This window comes from Pseudonaja textilis, chromosome Z (assembly GCF_049901715.1).
Source record: "Pseudonaja textilis isolate UNSWEBS1 chromosome Z, rPseTex1.2, whole genome shotgun sequence".
NCBI classification, from domain to species: Eukaryota; Metazoa; Chordata; class Lepidosauria; order Squamata; family Elapidae; genus Pseudonaja; species Pseudonaja textilis.
This window is the reverse complement of record NC_142008.1, coordinates 132,867,259-132,890,810: the sequence shown is the minus strand read 5'-3', so window position 1 is coordinate 132,890,810 and position 23,552 is coordinate 132,867,259. Positions and strand designations below refer to the sequence as shown.

The 23,552-nt window shown below is 41.8% G+C and overlaps 2 protein-coding genes across 4 annotated transcripts in view; both read right to left on the bottom strand.

Moving 5' to 3' along the window:
• LENG9 (leukocyte receptor cluster member 9) overlaps positions 1 to 21,080 on the bottom strand; it is a 32,014-nt gene extending 10,934 nt beyond the window's left edge. Inside the window, exon 1 of the mRNA XM_087915245.1 lies at positions 20,961 to 21,080. The gene's annotated coding sequence lies outside the window, so the exon portion shown is untranslated. The remainder of the gene's footprint in view (positions 1 to 20,960) is intronic.
• On the bottom strand, positions 7,389 to 21,094 carry CDC42EP5 (CDC42 effector protein 5). 3 transcript variants are annotated; one of them, XM_087915246.1, is made up of 4 exons: positions 20,961 to 21,094; positions 13,560 to 13,629; positions 13,098 to 13,162; positions 7,389 to 12,463 (listed from the first exon to the last, which is right to left on the bottom strand). In XM_087915246.1, the coding sequence occupies exons 2-4, from the start codon at positions 13,570 to 13,572 to the stop codon at positions 11,783 to 11,785; spliced, it is 759 nt and encodes a 252-aa protein (XP_087771372.1). In that variant the 5' UTR covers positions 13,573 to 13,629; positions 20,961 to 21,094; the 3' UTR covers positions 7,389 to 11,782. The 3 variants fall into 3 exon arrangements, with proteins under 3 accessions (XP_087771372.1, XP_026567837.1, XP_087771373.1); XM_026712052.2 differs by lacking the exon at positions 13,560 to 13,629 and having other exon boundaries at positions 20,961 to 21,093; XM_087915247.1 differs by lacking the exon at positions 20,961 to 21,094 and having other exon boundaries at positions 13,560 to 18,153.
• Positions 21,095 to 23,552: the final 2,458 nt, after the last annotated feature.

The window sequence follows — 23,552 nt, the reverse complement described above, 5'->3', positions numbered from 1 at the left end:
GAATCCAGAGTGGGATGGAGGCCATCAGGTGGCTTGTGTGATCTGCTGTTGTTGGGGTGGGCGGGGGAGAGAGTTGGGGTGATTTTTATTTTTTCCTATTTTATTCTATTGTCCTTTATTAATTTATTTGATTCTTTTTATTAGTTTTTATTGTTTTTTTATTTTACATGTGGTTTTACATTCTTTAAGCAACCTCGAGTCGCCATGGGCAAATAGGTGGCAATATAAATTTAATATATAAATAAGAGCCATGGTGGCATAGTGGTTAGAGTGCAGTACTGCAGGCTATTTCTGCTGACTGCTGGCTGACTGCAATTTGACAGATGGAATCTCACCAGGCTCAAGGTTGACTCAGCCTTCCATCCTTCTGAGGTGGGTAAAATGAGGACCCAGATTGTTGGGGGCAATATGCTGAATCTGTAAATCACTTAGAGAGGGCTGTGAAGCACTGTGAAGCGGTATGTACATCTAAGTGCTATTGCTATTAATTATATTCATCAGATGGTTTCATTTGTAAATCCATTGTGGCATCTTTTGCTACCTTACTCTTATATTTTGGCATATTTAAATCCGTTTTTAGATCCACAGCATCATTTTCCTCATCACTTTTATAATCTGGCAGTTTTTAAAAATCCAAATCCACACTCGAATCAGCCTCACTCTCTGTTTTATCCAATAAAATCTACTGTGCTTCTATATCCTCTGTTATAGTTCACTTGGTCCTCAACTTACAACCACTCGTCTAGTGACTGTTCAAAGTTACAATGGCACTGAAAAAAGTTATTTACAACCCCGTGATCAACATTTCTCTACTTGTGCATATTTATGATAATTGCACTTTTGCAGGGTCAAGTGACTCCTTTTTGTAGCCTTCTCAAAAGCAATGTCAAAGGGGAAGCCAGATTCACTTAACAACCATCTTGCTAACTTAACATCTGCAGTGTTTCACTTAACCATTATGGCAAGAAAGGCCGTAAAAATGTTTGAGCTCAGCCATCTTCATAAGTTGAGGACTACCTGTATGAGACAAACTTGTAAAAATTTCTGAGTAGATTGTTCCCAAGCAGCCTTTATTTCTTCTATAATCAAATAGCACCTTATTGTTCCATTGTATTAATGGGACTCATCTCCTTTAAATATATGTTAGTTCTCTTTGGTTCCCTCTAGTCAACCTTCAAGCCATCTATTATATGTTTATTTTTCAGTCAACAAAATTTCCCTAGGGAGTATTTCTTACAATTAATTTCAAAATCTTCATGTAGTATTTTATAAAATTTTAAACAACCCCCAGGAAATGTTTTTTTTTACGTCAGTCTACCCCATTAATTTTCCAAAATCAACATTCTTTTGCTGTTTTCCAAACATTTGCTTTTAGGCCTTAAACTTGCTCTTTCAATTTCTGTTGAAAAATGGGGCTTCTTTTGTTGTACTGAAACATCTAGAACAGGATTGTCCAAACTTTGCAATTTTAAGATCCTTGGAATTTCAGATACGGATTTCAGAGACAAATAGGAACTCAATGGAGCTCTTAACATTGTGCTTCAAGGTCTGTAGGAGAAAAGTGGTCACTCTCTTCTTTACTGTTGATTAGCCAGGATCAGTTCCCTCCATTATGCCTGCCACAATGCCTTGGATTGCAGCTCCCATAATTCTATACATAACATGGTTGTGAAATTGCCACAATGGGCTTTCCCTCTGGAGGTAACAGATTTGGGTAGACAAGTCTAAAACCTCCCTTTTCTACCTCCTTTTCTACCTCCGTTGTATACTTTGGGTCTGGGTTAGCCATTGTATCCTTTTGATCTGGATTGTTTACAGCAGGGATGTCAAACTAAAGGGCTGGATCTGGCTTGCGGGGTGGCTAGTTCTGGCCCATGGGGAGACCATGGAAACAGCAAGGGCCGGCCTGTGGTGCTTCTGTCAGTGGAAATGGAGCTCGGGGAGGGGGGGGCACTGCCCCCCTCGCCCCCTCTGTTTTCGCTGGCAGAGGGCTAGCAAAACAGACTAAAAACAAAACCAAAGGAGAAATGTTTCCCCTTTTGTATTTGAGCAAGCAAGAAGGGACAGGAAAGGAGAAAGGGAAAGAAGAAAGGGGGAAAAAAAGAAGCAAAGATGGCAACAGAGCAAGGAAGGAAAAATAAGGAAAGAGAGGAAGGAGGGAGGGAGGAGAATGAAGACGGAAGGAAAAAGAAGAGGAAGGAAGGAAGGAAGGAAGGAAGGAAGGAAGGAAGGAAGGAAGGAAGGAAGGAAGGAAGGAAGGAAGGGAGATTATAATGAGGGAGGGAGGGTCTGAGGGAAGTCCTGCCTGCCTTAGCACTTGGCCACCATAGGTGCCTCTGACATGAGTGATGTTGAGCAGGCCATGTCCCCAGCTACGCCCCCTTCCCTGCCCCCCTGAGATCAAACAACCCTGATGCGACCCTCAATGAAACTGAGTTTGTCACCTCTGGTTTACAGCCTAGATAGAAATTCAATGACTAAAACAAGGAAATACATGTATGCAAACAAACAAAATCAGAATCTGATAGCGCTTTTTCCAAATAACACATTTATTAAAAGACATACGCTTAGCCTTTGAAGAATTGCAGCGTGGTTTGGGGGAATATTGAGTGGCTAGATTGATGTCTACAAATCCTGTACCGAACTAGTTCAGTGTTTCTCAACCTTGGTAATATGAAGATCTGTGAACTTCAATTCCCAGAATTCCCCAACCAGCAAAGTCACCCAGGGTCATTAAGTGTGCGGCTATAGAAACTGAATAACAGAATGAATAAATAAACATGCTGGCTGAGGAATTCTGGGAGTTGCAGTTCACAGGTTTTCAGGTTGCCAAGGTTGAGAAACACTAGTTCAGCCTTAACATAACTGCAGCTCACAAAAACTTTTGCCTTTTAATAACATTTGTTATTTGGAAAAGGTATTACTAGTTTTTTCCTGATTTTTGTTAGCATTTGTTTAGAGACAAAGTTACAAGGGCACTGAAAAAAAAATCACTTATGGCCATTTTTCACACTTATGACTGTTGCAAGCATTACCATGGTTATGTGATCAAAATTCAGACACTTGGCAACTGACTCATGTTTATGATGGTTGCAGTGTCGCAGGGTCATGTGATCACTTTTTGCGGCCTCCTAAGAAGCAAAGTCAATGGGGAAGCCAGATTCACTTAACAATAGTATTAAGAACTGAAGTGATTAACTTAGCAATTCTGGCAAGAAAGATTGTAAAATGAGGCAAAATCATTGAACAACTCTTGCTTAGCAACAGGTTCAATTGCTTAGGTTCAGTTGTGGTCATAAATTGAGGACTACCTGCATGGTTCTCCTAGAACGAGTACAAGCAGGAAGCAGATAGAGCTAGCAATATTGTGTTTGATCACAGAGAACAGCCACCCAAGATCCCCCCACTAAATTTTCTTAACATTTTTTTCAGCTATCATCGTTGATATATTGGGTTATTGAACCTTTGAATGAAGGCAAGTGAGGGGAACTTGCAGGCCTGTCTGAGTCACAAGCCCTCCCCACACAGTGATCTGTAGATAGCTGCCTTCTTCATCCCAACTTTTGGGCAAGTCCCCCTCCCCCCAACTAAACAGGCTGTTTTTCTGGGGAGGAGGCTGCATATTTTTCATCAAAATGTTTGGAACCAAAGCTTGGACCTTCATTATTGGAATACGAGAAGATTTGTCTCCTGTCAGCCAACCCGCAGATGGTGTATTTCACAGGTTGCCTTTGCAATGGTTTCCTTCATCCTGTCAGGCCTGGCCTGTGTCAGCAATCCCTCCCTTCCACCCTCCAGCGGCCCTGTTTATCCTCCAACAGGAAATTCACAGCTGGAATTGACCAGCAAACGGAGGCACCAGAACCCCAGATAAGGCTCCAGAGACACGTTGCAGCTGGAGATGGGGAAGGCAGCCTAATCAGCCAACTTTTTTTCTCTTTCTGATTTGATCCCTGTTGTTGTGGGAATGGGGGTGGAGTGGAAATCCAGTCTTGATTGGTGGCAAATGCTGAATCTCGATTAAAAACCCATCCCCCCACTCACTGTAGCTGTCACCAAGTCTGCTTCTCAAAGTTCTCACACCGGGATGTCTGCCTAGTGTAGTCATCAGAGTCCAAAAAAACGTGTAGGCAAAAATCAAAATAAAAAGATAGCAGCCAGTTGTAGGCGCAATACACAAAAAACAGACCGCTTCAATGAAGCTCCAATTAAATCATTTCTTTTATTAAATTAAACCAATTAAATTAGTTCTTTTATTTGCTTTGTGGTTAATTTTAATGTTTTAATTTGAAAGTTCAATATTTTAATGTTTTTAAAACCACGACTTAGCCATGGTGGCACAGTGGTTAGAATGTAGTATTGCAGGCTAACTCTGCCGGCTGCCAGGAGTTCGATCCTGACTGACTCAAGGTTGACTCAGCCTTCCATCCTTCCGAGGTTGGCAAAATTAAGACCCAAATTGTGTGTGTGGGGGGGGGGGCAATATGCTGACTCTATAAACAGCTTGGAAAGTGCTGCAAAACACTATGAAACAGTATCTAAGTGCTATTGCTATTAATTCTTTAACTGCTTTTTATCGTTGTTTATGACATTGTAAGCTGCTCAGGATTGCTTGATACTGAAATGAGAGGCATATGAATTTAATAAGTAAATAAAATAAACCTTTGTGGCTGCCATTTTGACTTTTAATCACATCCATAAATATTCTCCTATCTCACTTTACTTATTGGGAAGAGAAACTTTGCTAGGGAATTAAGCTGGTTCAGCAATTGGTTCCTACAGCGGCTGACAAAAAGAAGCTGGGATATGAATGTAATTGTTACTTCCTGTTTGTGATCCCTGAAAACTAATGTTTGATCATGGTACAGTAATCTACAACCGTTGTGGCTAATAGTTATGGCCTGATTCAGCCAATACAAGCTCAGTAAAAGTGTCCTGATATCCTGATATTAATAACCCTCCCCGCCGAGCTATGAGGCCTCCTTTTCAACCAGGCTGTCCCCATATTCATCCTAGTACAGATAGAGACAAAGAAATTCACAATTTACTGTTCATTGTGTGTATTATCAATCTTCTAGCCATTTTCTCCTATTTTCCTCTCTTCTATCTTCTTCCATTGTCCCCTCACCCCCAATATTCAGCTGGACCCAAAGAATACTGTTCATCTTCCCCTGCCCCTCAATATGTCTGCTTTGCAGCCCCTTGCATTCCTCCTGATTTCGTGCTTACCACTCACATGTTGGCATTTCACCAGACCATCGGAAACAAAGGAAATGCTTTGCAAATGATAAGTAGCTGCGGGGAGGGTTGGGCCCAGCCACAGGAAGCATGAGGCCTCAAGATTGGGTGCCTGACATCAGCCTGTCCCTTAGTCCAGGCACGGCTAGAAAATCCGCAGTGCAGAGCCAATCGGGTGAGGCAGAAACCTCTCATCTGTTGCAAAGCCCTTTCAAGGGTCATCAGTGCATTCTGTGCCCAGTTAAATACAAAACCATACTGAAGAGAAGGTACACGGCATTACAGTATGGCTGGAGGTCTGATTCCTGGTATCCCCAGCTGGCATTTTGATAGGATTAGACAGCAGGCAATGAAAGGAGCATGGCTAATACCCAGAATAACTACCAGCTATCAGGGCAAACAATAGTGACCTGGTTGATTCAACTTTAGCCAAAATTAGCCTACTCCGCAGAATCTCATCTGCCATCATCAGGCTTCTGTATTCTGTATTACAGAAGCCTGATGCTGGCAGATGAGATTCTGCTGAAACTTTGTTACAACTTTAAAAGCACAACTATAATGACGTGGGAAAATACCCGAACAAAGCTGAATACCATACATGTAAGTACCCACGAAAACTTAAGAAAACACACACACACACACACACACACACACACATATAACATATATGTGTGTGTGTGTGTGTGTTTTCTTAAGCTGAATACCAATGGCTATTGCTATTACATACATACATACATACATACATACATACATACATCTCCTTCCTCTTGCTATTTTCCCCACAACAACAATAACCCTGTGAGGTGGATTGGGCTGAAAGACAAGGACTGGGCCAAAGTCACTCAGCCAGCTTTCATACCTAAGACAGAACTAGAATTCACATTGTCCTGTTGATTGACCCAGCCATCCAGCTGGCTTTAATGGCTAATGCAAGACTAGAACTGGTTTTACAGCCAACGTTGGGCCATGTTTCTGGAAAATATCATAGTACTAGGAATGACAGTGAATCAGTGACAGAAGCTCTGAAGATGCTTTGATCACATTCCTTATCAAAAAGTCACCCATCTATCCAGTGACTTGCAGAGCCAATAGGGGAAGCGGTAGAGCACTGGACATTAGATTATGTTCAGCAGGTGAAAAGGAGCAGAGGGTTTTTTAGTTAACAAAAGCTACCATATTTAGGTGTTTTTTTTTTAATGGCAGCTCCCATTGGTAAGAGAACGTACAGAGAAACCCCAGTTTTCCTCTTTTGATCAGCTAAAATAGAAACAGGAGATTACAAGATCTACCATTGTGAGATGTCCATAGGGAGGAATCACATTAGTTGATCAAGATCACAGTGGCTGAGGAGCAATTGATGCAATTTCCATAAAGACAGCCGGTTCCAAAAAAGTTCATTCAGTACCTCCAAGAGCTAGTATGGGTAACATGGAAGGGTAGCAGAATGATTACTGTATGCATATAAGAGAAAGAAGAAGAGGAAACCAAAGTCAGCAAGATCTGTAAAATGCTGAGCAAGATTCCAAAATATCCTAGCCTGATATACCTTGACTCAGAAAACCGTTATACAGATAGTCCTCAACTTTCAACAATTTGGTGTGTTTAGTGAGAGTTTGAAGTTACGATGGCACTGGGGGAAAAATGTGATTTGTGACACATATGACCATTGTAGAACTCCCATGGTCATGTGACCAAAATTCAGCCACTTGGCAACTGACTCATATTTATGACGGTTGCAGTGTCCCAGGGTCATGTGATCATCTTTTGCAACCTTCAGACAAACACAGTCAATGGGGAAGCCAGAATCACTTAATAACTGTGTGACTAATTTAACAGTTGTGGTTAATTCACTTAATGACTGTGGCAAAAAGGTAATAAAATGGGGCAAAACTATCTTGCTTAGCATTTGGGGTTCAATTATGTTTGTGGGGATGCAGAGGTTAAAATGGAGTACTGTAGGCTAACTTTGCCAACTGCCAGCTGTTTGATCCTAGAGCAGTATATACATCTAATGGCTATTGCTATGGTCATAAACTGAGGCCTAGCTGTAGTTTTTTTTCAGTGCCAGAAACCCCACCCTTGAGCAGAAATTCCTACCCTGAACCAGCCAGTGATAGCAAAGAATCTGATGGGAATACAAAAGACAAACATCCGAAACTAATTTGCTTTTAATTACAAGAAATATCAAACAATTTTTGGTCACTGTACAAATAGTCTGATAGTAGGTTGATAGTTTAAACACATCAAGAGAGGGAGCTGTATAGACATTCTCTTACATAGCAATCCCATAACATGAGCTATTACAAAATAATAAATGTAATGTACACAGAGCCATTCTTGCTACATCAATTGCAAGGATTATTTTAAAAAATAATAATAATAATAAAAAAAGATCTAAGAATCCGTGGGGATCTAAGAAATAGGTTTCAGGATTAAATCTCGGACGGGAGGGGGAGAGGTTTGGAAATGCATACAAATAGCAGAGAATAGCAAACGGGTGGTTTTATTTTCCCAAAGGAAATTGGAGACCAAAGACCAGACCCCAATCTTATTTGCAGTCAGTAACCAAACCTCGTTAATGGAACAGCTTTAAAATCAAACCACAGAGATAAAACACGCTCACCACCACATTTTAACATGGGGATAAGTAGGGGGGCAAATTTGGGATTACGATATACATTGGGGCAGAGCCCTGCAGATAGCATGGATTACAACATCTGTCATGCTCGCGGGTCCAAGTTTTGAATGCTGTAATCTTCACCACCCGAGCACCCCCCTTTTAACCCCAACCTGCCTGATACATGAGACACATTTTTATTTCTTTTTATGTAAATTAGAAACCTCCTCCTCTTTTGGAGTATATTCACAATGCAGACATACTGCTTTAGGAACTGTATAGCTTATATTAGGTGGGTAAAGTCACCACCCACTAAAGAAGAATAAAACAGTGGAATTGCAACTTTGCAACAGACACGCCCATATCTTTACTTCCCGCCCCCTGCCCCCCTCCCCTCACCTCTTTGTCATCCCAATATTTTTATTTATTATTCTTCATAAACAGCATCACACTTCTATCGTCTTGTTACTTTCAGGGAGTCCATTGTTGAAAAGAGAATTCCAGAGCAGTCTCCTGCCCTAAATTAGAGTAGATGCACTAACTATTTGGAGTAATAACTGATAGTATTTTGTGATTATCTGATGAAACATTCTTCAGCTAAGCTCCTGTTTGTAGTTGGCTGCAGCTGGAAGGTATCTCCACCCATAATAAATCTGAGTATTGACCAACATTAATTTATGGGACTCTAGCTTCTGTTGAAACTGTCTGTACATTACTTCCTGGAAAACCCAACTAATCTGTCCTCATACATTAAAACTCTTCTTACACTTCACATGGAGAATCTCAAATGATAGAGGAACCCCATTTCCTTAAGCTTCTCTGATACCCCCTACCCAAACCTACATTCTTCAGCTAATAAACACAGATATAGTGGCACTAAATTCACTTCTAGTCTTGAAATTGCTTGCTGGGACATGGGATCCAGCAAAACAAAACTAGGAATCATGTTTCCCACTACAAAGCCAAGACAGTTTTCTAAGAAAGGATACGTGATGCAAAAACATGGTCACAACTTAAAACAGTCTTTCCCACTCCCCATCCCCACTCACCTGTCTCGTTTGCAAAACAAAAGACAAAAACAGAGATGTCTGGTGCTATACTAGAGGTTTTTTTTCAAACCAAAGGTGCTTTTTCAAGAAGCAGCTGGACTTTGCTTTTCCTTGAAGACATCCAAGATGAGAAGAAAATGTCTTCAACCCCTCCCCCACCACAAACACAAGTTTCCTCTTGAAAAAGCACCTTTGGGACAACCATGACCTGGATGACTGAGAATCTCCATAGACTAGTAAAGGATAAGTAACAGATCTACTGCAAAGGTATTTAGATATTTATGTATCTGGCTGTTTAATTGGCATGTGCTCTCAAAGCCAGACAAAGACATTGAATTTTAAACAAAACAGAGTCTGCTCTCCATGAAATTAATTATTTCTTCCTCCTTCCTTATATTAAAAACTACAACTCAGTAGCCGCTTCTGGGAAAGTTCATTGGCTACATTCAGAGCTTCTGGGAGCCACAGGATATACATACCTTATCTCAAGGGTTTCTCAACCCTGGCAGCCTAGAAAAAGGTGGAAATCAACTCCCAGAAGTGGGTTTCAATTCTCATGTCAGCTGGGGAATTCTGGGAGCTGAAGTCCACTCATTTTAAAGATGCTAAGGTTGAGATCACTACCTTATCTTGTAGCAATGTCAGTTTTAGTAATGTGCATTTAGTAATGCAACCTTATCTATTTTAATTCTGTCATATTTAAAACTTATCCCATTCAGGAGAGAGGAAGGAGGTGGTAACACTCACTCTGGCAGTAAAAACAATTTTTCTTTTTTGTAGCAAATAAATACTTCAGATAAGGCCATATACATTACAGTTCTATGTGCCTTTTCCATTACAATAAATGAATCAGGAGTAAGAACACAAAAGCAGAAATACGATGGAATCAAGGAACATATAGACTAGGTCCGTCTGTAAGCAATCCCTAAGACATTATTTCCTAATCTTGGCTATTTAAAATGTTGGCCTGGGGAATTCTGGAGGTTGAAGTCCATTCCTCTTAAAGATTGAGAAACACTGCCCTAAGGAGCCGATAGATCTAAACTAGGAACAGGAGGGTAGATAAAATTTATGGGGCAGAACTAAGGTGTATAGTAAGGGGAGGGCATTATTTCTACATAAGTATTCTTACATTTAGCACAAACAAATCTACAGCTGTACCACCAATTCTGCATATGTACACAGAACAGGCAGATTTGTTTCCCAACTGTTTACCATTAACTTCCAAAAATGAGTTGACAACGTTCCCGCAGGCCAGTTTAGGGAAGCCAAGATAGCTGTAACAGAATATCACTTTCAAAAGAATGTAAAAGAAATATCTGATAGGCAAAAAGACAGGCTATTAATTTGATGGATCTGGGATTATAAAAGTGTTGTTCAAAAATACATTGGCCAGTGTAAATCCCTCTCCAGTTATTTCTGCTTCCAGCCCACTGAATTGTATTAATTTAAAAGCACCTGATTTAAAAGGTTATCCAGTTCAAATTGGATAGAGATGCTATCTATGGATGCAACCCTGTCTTACCACCCAACCCCATCACAGCTTTAATGAAGAAGAAAAAACTGATGCATATTTTTTTCCACACAACCACTCCAAATTTTGTCCTTCATAAATAAATCTGTTTTTAAAAGTGACTAGCCAAAAGAGAGCGAAAAATAGCACAGAATTGTTCCAGCTACCTTATCCGTTGAAAATGTTGTCCTTTTTTGTACATGACTGGACTGACAAAAACAGATGCTTATTTTATACAAGATGCAAAAACCATTGAGGTGGGCCACTGGCAGAAAATTCTGTCCCTTGTCAGAGGCAGCTAGGTGTGTGGCTAATTGCGGTCCTCTCATTGGTCTCTTCTAGTTATGAACCAGACATCTTTTCTTCCTTCTTCATGCCATGAAAGGATCTTGATTATTTTCATTGACTTCAAGAAAACATGACAAAGTTCTTTTGACTTCCCTCTAATCATGTTCTTTTCTCAACACAAGATCATCACTTAAAAAGACATCTCACAGTTGCTTGGGTATACAATACTGCTTGGATATACAGAGCCACAGGTTTAAGAGAAAAAAACTGAATGAATTCTGAAATGGAAGCTATTGAGCTAGGTTGTTTTCATCCATTGAAAAGAGACTGATAAACAGAAGAAGGCTTCATACCTTTGAATGTCCCAATAGCATACATGTTGATAGAAGAGCCTGGCTACATATTGGAGATCATTAGACAGAGTTTCCCAAAATGGTATCATTCTCTCTTAGTCTGTATTTTCAACCATGTGCCTCTTGGTTAAGACTGTGTCCTCACATTCTCTCAGTCTCTTAGGTGACCTTTTCTCAAAAACATATTCCAAGTTCATAGAGAGAAAACGGTGGGTTAGAGAACAGAAATTCAAGACAGTTTAGTAAAAAATGATAAACAAAAGAGCAGATGATAGACAGAGGGTTTCGTAACAGGCTCAGTGGTATGTCACTTTGATTCCAGATTGAGAGATGGGCTGAAGCCAAGACGTATTTTTCCAGTACAAAGAAGCTGCACTGTCCCAGGCCTTGGAAGGAATACAAGAAGTGGGGAAAGAACAAGGATTATTAAGCATCTCCTGGAACTTATTTTTCAGAAGTAGCATCATGGAATGCCATAGGATCCTGATTGGTGTTTTCCTGTTTGGACACCACAATAAAGAAATCAGAAGATAAAAAATACTTCTCTATGGGAAGAAGCAGGGATAAGTTGGTGGATTAGCTAACAGTCATTTGCTGGCCACATTTGGCCAAAGGGCTGCCAACTGCTGACTACTGCAGTAGCAGCTGAAAAACTCTGCAAGAGCGGACTGGCAGAAATTTTAGGATGGGGAAAAGAAACAGCAGAGCTAAGATGATCCTCCTCCTATAACCCAATCTCTTCGTCTTGTTCATCTTCAAAACTGTAGCCCTGTCCCTCCTCTTCCTCCTCCTCCTCCTCCTCCTCCTCTTCCTCTTCTTCTTTTTCATCTTCTTGCTGGGAGCATCCCAATGGGCTTGGGCTCTCATCCCTCAATACCTCCTGATCCTGCCCTTTAATATTGTCCCAGTCTTTATCCATCACTCCCAGCACATCGTCCAAGATGGAAGGGCCCAAGTCCAGCTGGAAAGAGAGAAGGGATTCAGCATGGTCCAGAGTGGGACTCTCCAGGGAGAACTTCTGTTGCAGGTCCCAATCTTCTCCATTAGGGGGCTTCCAGTCAGCCTTCTCTGGGCTCTGCAGTACCACAAAGCTGCCATCAGGGGTAGATGTTGCTGGACTCTGGACTACTCCATTCCCGCTCCCAGGAGGAGAAAGCAGTTCAAAGCAACCAGAAACATCTCCAGGAGAACCAAGAGACCCAGGAGACACTGCTACATCGTGAGGCAACCCATTGGTCTTGGCGCCCCCATGGTTGCTGAGGAATGACGTGTCTCCAAAAGCATCGCCTCCACGGCCAATGTGCATTGTATGTCGAAAATCCCCCAAAGGGGCGCTAATCATGGCTCGATCCAGACGGGGCCTCTTCTTGGAATGAGAAACTGGAGACTGCTTGAGGATAGGCATCTGAAAAGAGAGACATAAGATTAGGGTCCAAAGCATTCCCACTGGAACCAGAATGAGTTCATTACTTTCCTAAAGACTCAGATCTGAATCTCATCAATAAGTCTGCCACAAAATCCCCCACTGACACCCACTACAGCCTAGGTCTCACCTTTTGTGAGGCCCACAGGAACAAAGTGTCCTTCTGAGGATAAATAAAATATTGCACATCCCATTGCAAGTCAGGAGCCTGAAGCACGAAACCAAAGCATCAGCTGTTTATTTGTTTAAAACATTTATATAGCCGAAGCATGAAACCAAAGCATGAGTTATTTACTTGTTTGTTTATTTGTTTAAAACATTTATATACTGTAGCTGCCTACCGTAAAGCTAATTCTGGGTGGCTCCCAATCAACTCCCATTGAATTAAGCCTATCATTTTTGCCCTAAATGGACATAATCCATTTTTAATCACACCATGAGTTAATTACTTTACCCATGGCAGGATGTTTGCTTTAGTGCTAATGCCAGTTTGCGTTAGCCCTCCACGTAGCAGTCCTTGTCTTTCGCATTTTCCCTGATCTCACCACTGTCCCTCCTTTCTAGCCAGCTCTGAGTTTATCTGCAACTCAGCTAACACATTGGGCACATGACTCACCATGAAATCTTCTGCCGTAATAAATTTGCTCAACTTGAAGGCAGCCAGGAGACTGTGGTGGTTTTCTTCGAAAACAGATAGCCCAGGAACCAATGATATGAAAAAAATAATAAGCTCAGAAGACAAGTTTTCAAAAACAGTTACCCTGTCTGGATTTATTTTCTATCAAGGTGTTGATTACGGTGACCACGAAACTATCATATTTTGGCTCCTCTGAGATAGAATAGAGAATATATGACAAAAGAGAGAATCCCTTATGCCAAGGTTCTCTCTTGGTTTTGCTCAATCTACCAAATTCACATAAAATGTGAATCACAAGGTTTGATGCAAGAGTTTCACAGGAGTCGATCTGACCTTACTTTCCTTTCAATCTGAGAGGGCAAAGATCAGAGCTTGGGATAAATGAAAGAGGTGCAGGAATTCTGCTCCCTTCTGACCCAGCTTAGGATATTTTTCACCTACTGGCCACCCACATATAACTTGTCCAACCAGTTCTTTGACTGAGGAAGGCTGCTCTGGAAGATTCAAGTTCCTGAAAAAGAGGAGCAAGAACTGGAGAATAGAAGATTTTAAGGATGCCTAAGAGGAAAAGACTTGAACTAGGTATTATTTCTTCGACAGAAGCAGAATTTAGCTGTATTCATAGCGGAATACAGTATATTCAAGATGTTACCGATCTTGCTTGAATTTACACAAGGTATTATTTACTTATTTGTGATTTACTAACCCACAATTGCCCAGTTTTAACACATCAATTCATAGTTTAGGAAACCCAAATAACTGTGCTTGCTCAGTACACTAACCTGCAGTGGGATACCTTGTTGTATTAAACCAAACTAGGTCTATCCATGGGTAACTGGAATGGATTCATTATCTAAGAAACAGGGAGTTTCTTTCTGTACAATGCTGTGAAGATTCACGGTAATTACATCAGAAACATTGGATACTTTGGCATGGAATTTGAGGTGTGGAAGGGAATGGCTGTTAAAACAGGAGAGCATTTTCCTTCCCTTGACTCAGATACAGAAAACCAGACTGTAAGGAAGATCCTTCAGTGTTTTGGATGCTTGCCCCCAATAATGTCCTAATGGTACCGTTGGCCCTCCCCTACATCCAAGGTGGACTAGGCCTACAGATACTACAGACGTTGGAGTTTCCTGTCTCTCCTCATACCTGCCCAACATTGTAATGTTCTTATCGGAGGTGTGATGATCTAATAGAGATGATTCATGTTGAATGGGAATATGGAGCTGCACTGGGGGTGGAAGGGAGACATTGTCTGGGCAAGTGTAGAGGAGGGAGGCAGAGGAGGGGAGAGGAAAGTCAAGCAAGGCTTCTCCTTCCCTCCCAGGATCAGAAAGTGCTGACAGAAGTGGAAAACGGCCTAAGAGTTGACTCAGCTGTGGGTGGTAAATAAACCCAGCGTAGGTATCAGGAGTCAGGGGAAAAAACCCTTGGGAGTCCTGGATTCTTCATCTTATCTCCTGAGCTCCATTATTCCCTTTCTTTGGAGTCCAGGAAGATTTTCCACTTGTTTATTGATACCAATGCCAGTTTCAGGAATGGGGGAGGATTGGTGGGGACCTTTCCCTTTGTGGTTGAGAAGGGGTGAGGAATAAAGGACGTTTCAAGTAGCCCTCAACTTACAAATAGTTCGTTTGAAGTTACAACGGCACTAAAAAAAAGTGACTCAGGACCATTTTTCACACTTACAATCTTTGCCTTCATCTCGGTGGTCACGTGATCGAAACTGGCAATTGGTTCCTAATTATGTCGGTTGCACCGTCATGGGATCATGTGATCCCTTTTGCGACCTTCCACAAGCAAAGTCGAAGGGGAAGCCAGACTCACTTAACAACCATATTACTAACTTAACCACTGCAATGATTTACTTAACAACAGTAGCAAGATAGGTCGTCAAATGGGTCAAAACTCACGTAGCAAATGTCTCACTTAGCAACAGAAATTTTGGGCTCAATTGTGGCCGTAATTCCTTTTTACTCCATTTCTTTTTATTGGAAAGTATTACAAGCACACAAGAAAAAAGCCAATAAGTCCAACAGTGTGCAGATGTCGTTTCCTCCTAGGGAATCTCCTTAGGAGGGTCCTCTTGGTATCCATGAGATCCAAAATGACCAAAGCAAGACTCAGTATTACATCACAAGCTCCTTCCCTTTCACACTCATGAGCAACTCCATGACACACATATAAGGGGGTAGTTTGCATTGCATCAGCCCAACGCTACTTCTGGCTCTTCTACAGTGGGTGCTACTAACCATTTGGCAGAAATAAAGCCAATTCTCTGGATTCAGTTCCATAAAGTTATTTCAGAATATGCAGGGACCCAAACATCTTACCTACCCAAAGCACTAACCTTTCTGCTCAAGATTGCAAGGCAGCCAGGGAGGGAAGTTACACAAAACATGCAGCAGCCTTTAAAAACTTTTTGGAACTAAACCCGAAAGGTGCACAGGGTGAAGGCCCGCGACACAACCTGCAGTGATCTGAAAACATCTCAAATCAATGTTTCTCAGTCTTGTGGACTTCAGTTCTCCGAATTCCCCAGCCAGCATTTCATGGCCTAAATCAGCGGTCTCCAACCTTTCCAGCTTGGTGGCCTGATCCAGCACAGTGTGTGTTTGTGTGTGTGTATGTGTGTGTGTGTGTGTGGCAGGTGCATGCGCTCACATATGAACTTCCGCTCAGGTGACTGGAGGGCGCTTGTGCTCATACGTGAAGCTCCACTTGCACAAGCACCCTCCGCTCGCATGAGTGGAACTTCACACACCAGTGCAAGTGCCCTCCACTTGCGCGAATGGAGTTTCTCTCTCTCGTGCTTGCCCACTCCTTGTGCAAATGGAGCTTTATTTCAAAGGCTGCGGCCAGTAGTGGCCCATCTAAATGAAAAGACCTCATCAAGTAGGAGGATTGGTGAGGATAGGAGTCTCCTCACCCCATCTTCCTTGTTTCATGGCATTCTACTCTTACTCTCTGCCACTCATCATCTCTCATTGTAAAATCCTTGAAACAAGACCCTGGTTTTGTGGACAGTATTCATCTCCCCAGTCCCCTGGGGTCCCCAGGGCAGATGCCACGGCCAGGTTTTGTTGGCTTCTAGAAAGACAAAAGGAATGAGGCCGGCCTCACTTTTTGGATATTTCATAAAGAGAGGGCACCTCCATAGAAAATGCTTGCTGCCTGTGACATATCAAATGTAGTTCCCTAGCCGATGGGAATCCATTCCTTCTCTGCTGGATCTGGTGGGGCAGGTGGATGTACTTGGGCAGAAGTGGCCCTCAGACAATCTGGTCCAGTGGTGGGATTCAAAAGTTCCCACCACTGGTTCTGTGGGTGTGGCTTGGTGGGTGTGGCTGCGGGGGGTGGTGGTCATGCGATACGCACGCACGCCAAATGCGTGCTTTACGCACGCATTAAAACAGTAAAAACTAAGCTGCTGCGCCTCTCAGCTGTTTAGCATAGCAATCCGCTCTACTGTGCCAAACAGCTGAGAGGTTAAAAAGGACCTAGGAGCAGGGGCAGGCGGGTGGGCCCAGCTGCAGAGCCTCAGAGCGAACCTGTCCTCTGGCCGCTGATCTTTGGCGCTACCGGTACACCAGAACCGGGCCAAATCGGTAGAATACCACCACTGATCTGGTTTCATACCATGTACGGCTTCAAAGGTTAAAACTATCACCTTGAACTGGATCCAGAAACAAACTGGAAACCAGCACAGCTCACATCAGAGAGGTGCAACATGTGTTCCAGAAAAACAAGAACAGGTAAAGTCCTTGGCTTATGACCACAAATGAATCCAACATTTCTGTCGCTAAGTGGGACGGTTGTGAGTTTTGCCCCATTTTACAACCTTTCTTGCCACAGTTGTTAAATGAATCATTGCACTTTTTAAATTACTGATAGTTATTAAGCGAATCCGGCTTCCCTGTTGACTTTTTCTGAAGGTCTCAAAAGGTTGATTACATGATCCTGAGACACTGCAACCATCATAAATATGAAGCAGTTTATCAAGGGTCTGAATGCTGATCATGTGACCATGGATGGAAGCGCTGCAATGAGCATAAGTGTGAAAAATAGTCATGTCACTTTTTCGGTGCTGTTGTAACCTTGAACGGTCACTAAACAAACTGTTGTAAGTCAAGGACTACCTGTAACACCTTGAGCCAGCTAAAACATTTTGCAGCAGCTGAAGCTTCCAGGTACATTTCAAGGGCAGCTCCCTATAGAGCACATTACAGTAGTCCAGCCGGGAGAACTTTAATTAGAATTCTTGCACAATGGGATAATCCAGCATTATAGGTAGTCCTCAACTTACAGTGATGTGTTTAGCAACTGTCTGAAATTTCAATGGCACTGGAAAAAGTGACAGAGGATCAGTCCTCGTACTTATGACCGTTGCAGCATCCCCACAGTCATGTGATCAAAATCTTGGTGCTTGGCAACCAGCAGATATCTACGATGGTTGTGGAATCCTGGGCTCATGTGATTGTCATTTGTTAACCTTCCCAGCTGGCTTCCCATGAGCAAAATCAAAGGGGAGGAAGCTGGATTCGCTTAATAGCATGATTCACTTAACAAGCACAATACTTCATTTTAATAACCACAGCAAAAAAGCTCATAAATCAGGTATGCCTCATTTGACAACCAGCAGTTGGAGAAGGTGATTTTTTTGCAGGGTGCTTGCCATGTGCTTCCATTGGCTGTCCTGCATGACAAGTATAAAAAGATACCATTGACTGAAAGACCCTGTTCCTATGGCTCAGGAGAGGTGGAGACCATTGAACACATTATCCTCCAATGATCTTTTTATAGAGATATTCGGATATCTCTTTTTAAAGAGATATTCCCAATCATCGCTAGGTATCATGGCTGTTCCAATACTACTTATCTCCAGTGGATGCTTAAGGATGAACAAACTGTGATTACAGCACAGGGAGTTAGATTCTGCACAGCAGCACTGGGAATTCATCAGAAACCCATGGTTAATCCATCATAGAGTAGAGTAGAGTAGGGTAGAGTAGAGTAGAGTAGAGTAGGGTAGAGTAGAGTAGAATAGAATAGAAAATAGAATAGAAAATGGAATAGAGAATAGAATAGAATAGAGAATAGAATAGAATAGAATAGAATAGAATAGAATAGAATAGAATAGAATAGAATAGAATAGAATAGAATAGAATAGAATAGAATTCTTTATTGGCCAAATGTGATTGGAGACACAAGGAATTTGTCTTGGTGCATATGCTCTCAGTGTACAGAAAAGAAAAGCTATTTCACACAGTTAACGCAGCAAACTCTTTTGCGTTACTACTTTTTTGCATTTTAGTTTTAATGATTATGGGCCTCACAGTTTTAAGGTCTAATATAATAGTATAATCAGGCCATCCTTTGTTTTGCTGTGATTGGATGCCAAATTGTGATTATAATATAGATTTTATGTATTATTTATTATTTTATTCTAGAATTTTTAACTGGATATTCCTGGAGTGTTCTTAACTTGTTCTGGTTGCTGGTCTTTGACTGTAATAAACTAACTTGACTTGACACCTTGCTTAATCATGGAAATTCTGGTCCCAAATCTGGTCATAAGCAGAGGACTGTCAAATAGTTTCCCATGCAAGCTAAGGAAGAGATCAGAGTTTTGCTTGATTTCTGCTGAAACGTGTGGTACAGGGACAACTTATTCCATGATGATTCCAATTTGGAAGTAGGCTCTTAAATGCAACCCTTTTAATCCCAGAGTTCTTGATTATTATTTTAAGAGATAATTGGCCACAAAACGGCATAACTTGTGATGAGCTTAAATCTGCTGCAGTTTATGAGCGGAAGGAGCAAAGAGGGGAAATGAGGCAGAGCCCAGAATGTGTTTCTCTTCTCAGATAAAGTTTAAACCAAAATATCCTAAGGAGTAGGGAAGGCTTCTTACTTTTTTAAAATGAAAATGAATTAACTGATTTTTATGGGAAATGTTCTAGCATTGAGACAAAGCAGTAGGGATAGGGTGAAGGAACTATTTTGAGAAAGCCATATGCATGTATTTATGAAAAGTATGACATTCACATGTCGCAAGATAGACAAATTACCTTTGAGAATGAACTGCCCTTATACCAGTGTTTCTGATTTAGGGCAATCTAGTTGGGGAATGAAGGTAGCTAGCTGGCTGGAGAATTTTGGGAATTGAAAGTCCACAGTTTCAAGCTGTCAGGGTTGAGAAACCCTGGCCTAAGTTATTCGTCGGATCAAACAAGCTTTTATCAAACAAGTCTATTTTTCCTTCAAGCCTTTTTGCTTGGAGCTCCCAGTGACCACTTAAGAGCTGCCTGCAGAGAGGGTTTGTGCAGTTTGTGGATGATACACTTTCATTTGGTGTGGGTTTTTTTTTAAAATGCTTTTCAGCAGAATTCCAGCCTTTAGGGATGGCCTGTTGGGTGTCTACCACAAAAACACATTCAAGAGGGCATGCAAAAAATGTGAGGCGGGGAACAGCTGAGAATCAGAACTACTGGATCTGACATGATCTTGGCACGATCCCAGGCGGGCTCATTCTAAAAAGTCTCTTGGGAAAATATATCTATTCCTTTTCCTTCCATCCTTCCCCTCTCTGCCTGCGGATGACAGATATGGTTACTAGGCCCAGAGGAGAATGACGGAATTTCCTTCAAAAAATTAACATAAAGTCTTTAGAAGTGCTTTTGCACAGCTGGGATTAAGGAAACCATTGGGAACTGGGCAGGGATGGGATCTGGTGGGATTGTGGAGCTCTGATGTAGCAGAGAAACTACATCTATGTGGAGAAGGGGCCCATATTCTGGATTTATCTAGAAAAAGGAGCTAAAGCTAACAAGCAAGAGGCGGAGAATGAGTTAGAAGAATGCATTCTGGGGTCCTACAAAAAGGAGGAGATTTAATGGGATATTGGCCCCAGAAAACCCAGATTGGGATTTCAAAGGGAAGGTTGGTGGACCAGCTAGAAAGGATCTGGAAGGAACAAGAGGACATTTTATAGCAAGGCTCTTCCAAGTACTAGGTTCTGCAAGAAGAGAACCTCAAAACAATGAGGGTGGGGTGTGTGTGTGTGTGTGTGTGTGTGTGTGTGTGTGTGTGTGTGAAGAGCTGGGAGGTGGTTGTGTTGAAAGTTTTGAGATGCCAGGAGAAATATCCCAAGATATCCCAGCAGAGATCTGTGGCTGGAGGTGGGGGGGTTATCAATTTGGCTTAGCCGCAGCCCTCCCTCCACCCCCCGAGTCTTGCTTTCAACCCGGCAGCGGTTTGATTTATGACCACTCACTTATTCCTTCCTCCAGGCGCGCGCGCACACACACACACACACACACACACACACACACACACAAGTTTGTGCCACCATACCCCCAAGTTCCCTTTTAATCCTTGTGCAAAATTAAAGGTCAATTCGCACCCTGCTCTCCCTTCCATTAGAGAAGGGGACTCTCCAAAGAGATCGTCCCTTCCCAACGCTTCCGTTGGCCACGTGGTTAGATTAGCTGTTCTCCAGGTGAAATGAGAAGCATAATTGCTTTCTTTTTCAGCTGTCCGGACTCCCAGGTCTCATTTTGAAACTACAGTCCTCTGCCACAGAAATAGCACCTTCGTTTCCAGCCCATCAGCCAGTCATATTAAATCACCCTGTGTAGTAGGGGACTAATGAGTCTGGCTTATTTTACTACAGCCCAAGCTATAGTCACAATCCCCGGCCCCACCGCAACCCTAATTCCCTTTAGCAGAAGAGATGTCAGATGGTTCAACACATGTCTTTCCCCATCTGGCCAGCCAGAGCTCCCCAGGCGCTGAAAGATAAGGGGGGGGAAAGCTTCTTTAAGTTAACAAACTCACCTTTGCTAAAAAGGAACACGGCAACTGCGGCAACTTTTTCCCACACCTCAAGTGATTCACAGGAACGTCCCGATTCTCTTCCTGCTTTTGTAGTCACCCCAGTCCGCTGCCTCCGCCAAGGGGCAGTGCCAAAGCAACACACACACACAAAACCACTCAATGTCCTCCCAGTGTTCAGAGTTGGATCCTGTTCCACTTTTGTCCAGCAACGTCCGGGAAGTTTGCTTCAAGTTCTCAGAAATCCTTGGGAAATTTCTTTTTTTCCCCCTTTCATTTGTCCTGTTCTCTTTTTTTTCTTTTTTCTTCTTCTTCACCAGCTTTCACTCCACCCCTTCTTGGGTGGGTAGCCTGGAAGGTTTATTTATTTATACCTGAACAAGAAAGAAAATATCGTGAATGTCAGGAACGCCAATAAAATCCAAACTGCGCCACAGAGGATATTGTAAGAGAGAAACTGGGAACCAAAAGCCAAAACAAATATTATCCCCTGGGCAGGAAATTTAAACACATACCCACACATTAGGGGGAAAATAAACAACTCTAAATTTGTATAAAGTTCAGCACATTCCTGAATTCCGGAGTTTGGTTGGCATATTTGAAAACCTGGCTAAGAACCGAGTGGCAGATAACGCAGGGATCTCAAAGGAGCGTCTGTAAATGTTAGGCTTTGAAAAGTGAAGTGACACCCGCTGGTGTGTGTGACACAGAGAGAGGAGCTGAGGGAGGGAGGGAGGGAGAGACTAGTTAGACAAGGATGGCTGAGTTAGCCTCACCTTCACCTTCACTTTTGCCAAGGAAACCTGGCAGTTGTATGGCAAGCAGAAAAGGATCAGCCACATGGAAACTGTTAAAACTGCCTTACTTCGAAGTATGGGCAGTCCTCGACTTACGACCACAATTGAGAGCAGCATTTCTGCTCTCAATAAAGCAGTTGTTAAGTGAATCACACCCAATTTAACAATTTTTTTGCCACAGTCGTTAAGCGAATCATTGCAGTTGTTAAGGGAACCATGTGGTCGTTAAGCAAATCTGGCTTCCTTCACTGACTTTACTTGTTGGAAGCCAACTGGGAGAGTGGCAAATGGCGGATCATGTGACACCGGGATGCTGCAACTATCGTAAATACATGCCTGATTGTCAAAACACCCAAATTTTGCTCATGTGACCCTAGAGATCATGTGGTGTTTTTTTGAGCAGAAGGACCAGTGCTAAGTCATTTTTTAAAATGATGTTATAACTTTGAATGGTTGCTAAATAAATGGCTGCCTGTCAAGGACTACCTTGAAGGAGATCAACAGTGTAGAACCACTAACACAGATAGTCAGGAATTTAAGAAGAGGCTGGCTATAGGGACATATCCTCACAGATAAAGCCAAGTTCTCTAGTCTTCTACAACTGAAACATACAAACATACAACACACCTCCACTTTGTGTCCCACTCCTTAACATTGGTGCTGGATATGACTGCACAAAAATTGGCATTGCTCTACATCTGCATCCTTCCCAGATTATTTCAGTTCTTTGGTATGGGGGCAGTAGCAGAAAATTTGACAACCCCTCCTCCCCTTTCTATAGATACTTTATATTTCAAATATTTCTTAATTTAAGAATATCCTCTGAAGTGTTTTAAATACTTAAAGTAACAGAAGCTTCAATCGGGTTTTTTTTAAAAAAAATAAAATAAAAATAAAAATGCCTGTATGAATGTACAAGCGTGTACATATTTGTACATAAATCACAAGACAAAAAGCAACGTTTAAATAAATCACTATTCTCATACAATGCAATAAACACAACAACAATACACGACAAGTTGTATAGATCAGCAATTAAAACATATCCTGGTTTAAATCCTGTTTTGCCGAGCAGGGACACATTCTGTTGATCAGCATGAAACGTAGTTCATGCATTTTTAGCATCTCATATGCATTTTAAGGAACCCAATAAAGGTGAGCAATCAGAGAAGGGAAAAAGAGAGAAATAGTCATCAGTCATTAACTTTCAATGTAAAAATCTTCGCAAATAAAACTCTACACCAGCAAGAAAACCAGAGCATTTCTTTCTAATATGCCAGCCATTTTTTCAGAGTTGTTTAAAACACTGCTTTTATCTAGGTTTTTATTTTAGCTTTCTTATAAGCTCGTCTTTAGCTGGCTTGAATTGTTACTTTTAGTATGGACTAAGAAACCAAACAATTAAGAACTAAGAAACCAAACAACGGTTACTATATAATACAGTGTTCAGATAGTTCTCAACTTAAGACCAAAATTTCTGTTGTTAAGTGAGACATTTGTTAAATGAGTTTTGCCCCATTTTACGACCTTCCTTGCCTCAGTTGTTAAGTATATTACTGCAGTTGATAAATTAATAACCCAGTTGTTAAGCGAATCTGGTTTCCCCCTTGAGTTTGCTTGTCAGAAGATCACAAAAGGGGATCGCGTGACCTTGGGACGCAGCAACGGCCATAAATAGGAATCACTTGCCAAGCATCTGAATTTTGATCACATGACCATGGTGATGCTAACAAAGGTTATAACTGAAAAGCGGTCATTCTCAGCACCATTACAACTTTGAACGGTCACTAAACGAACT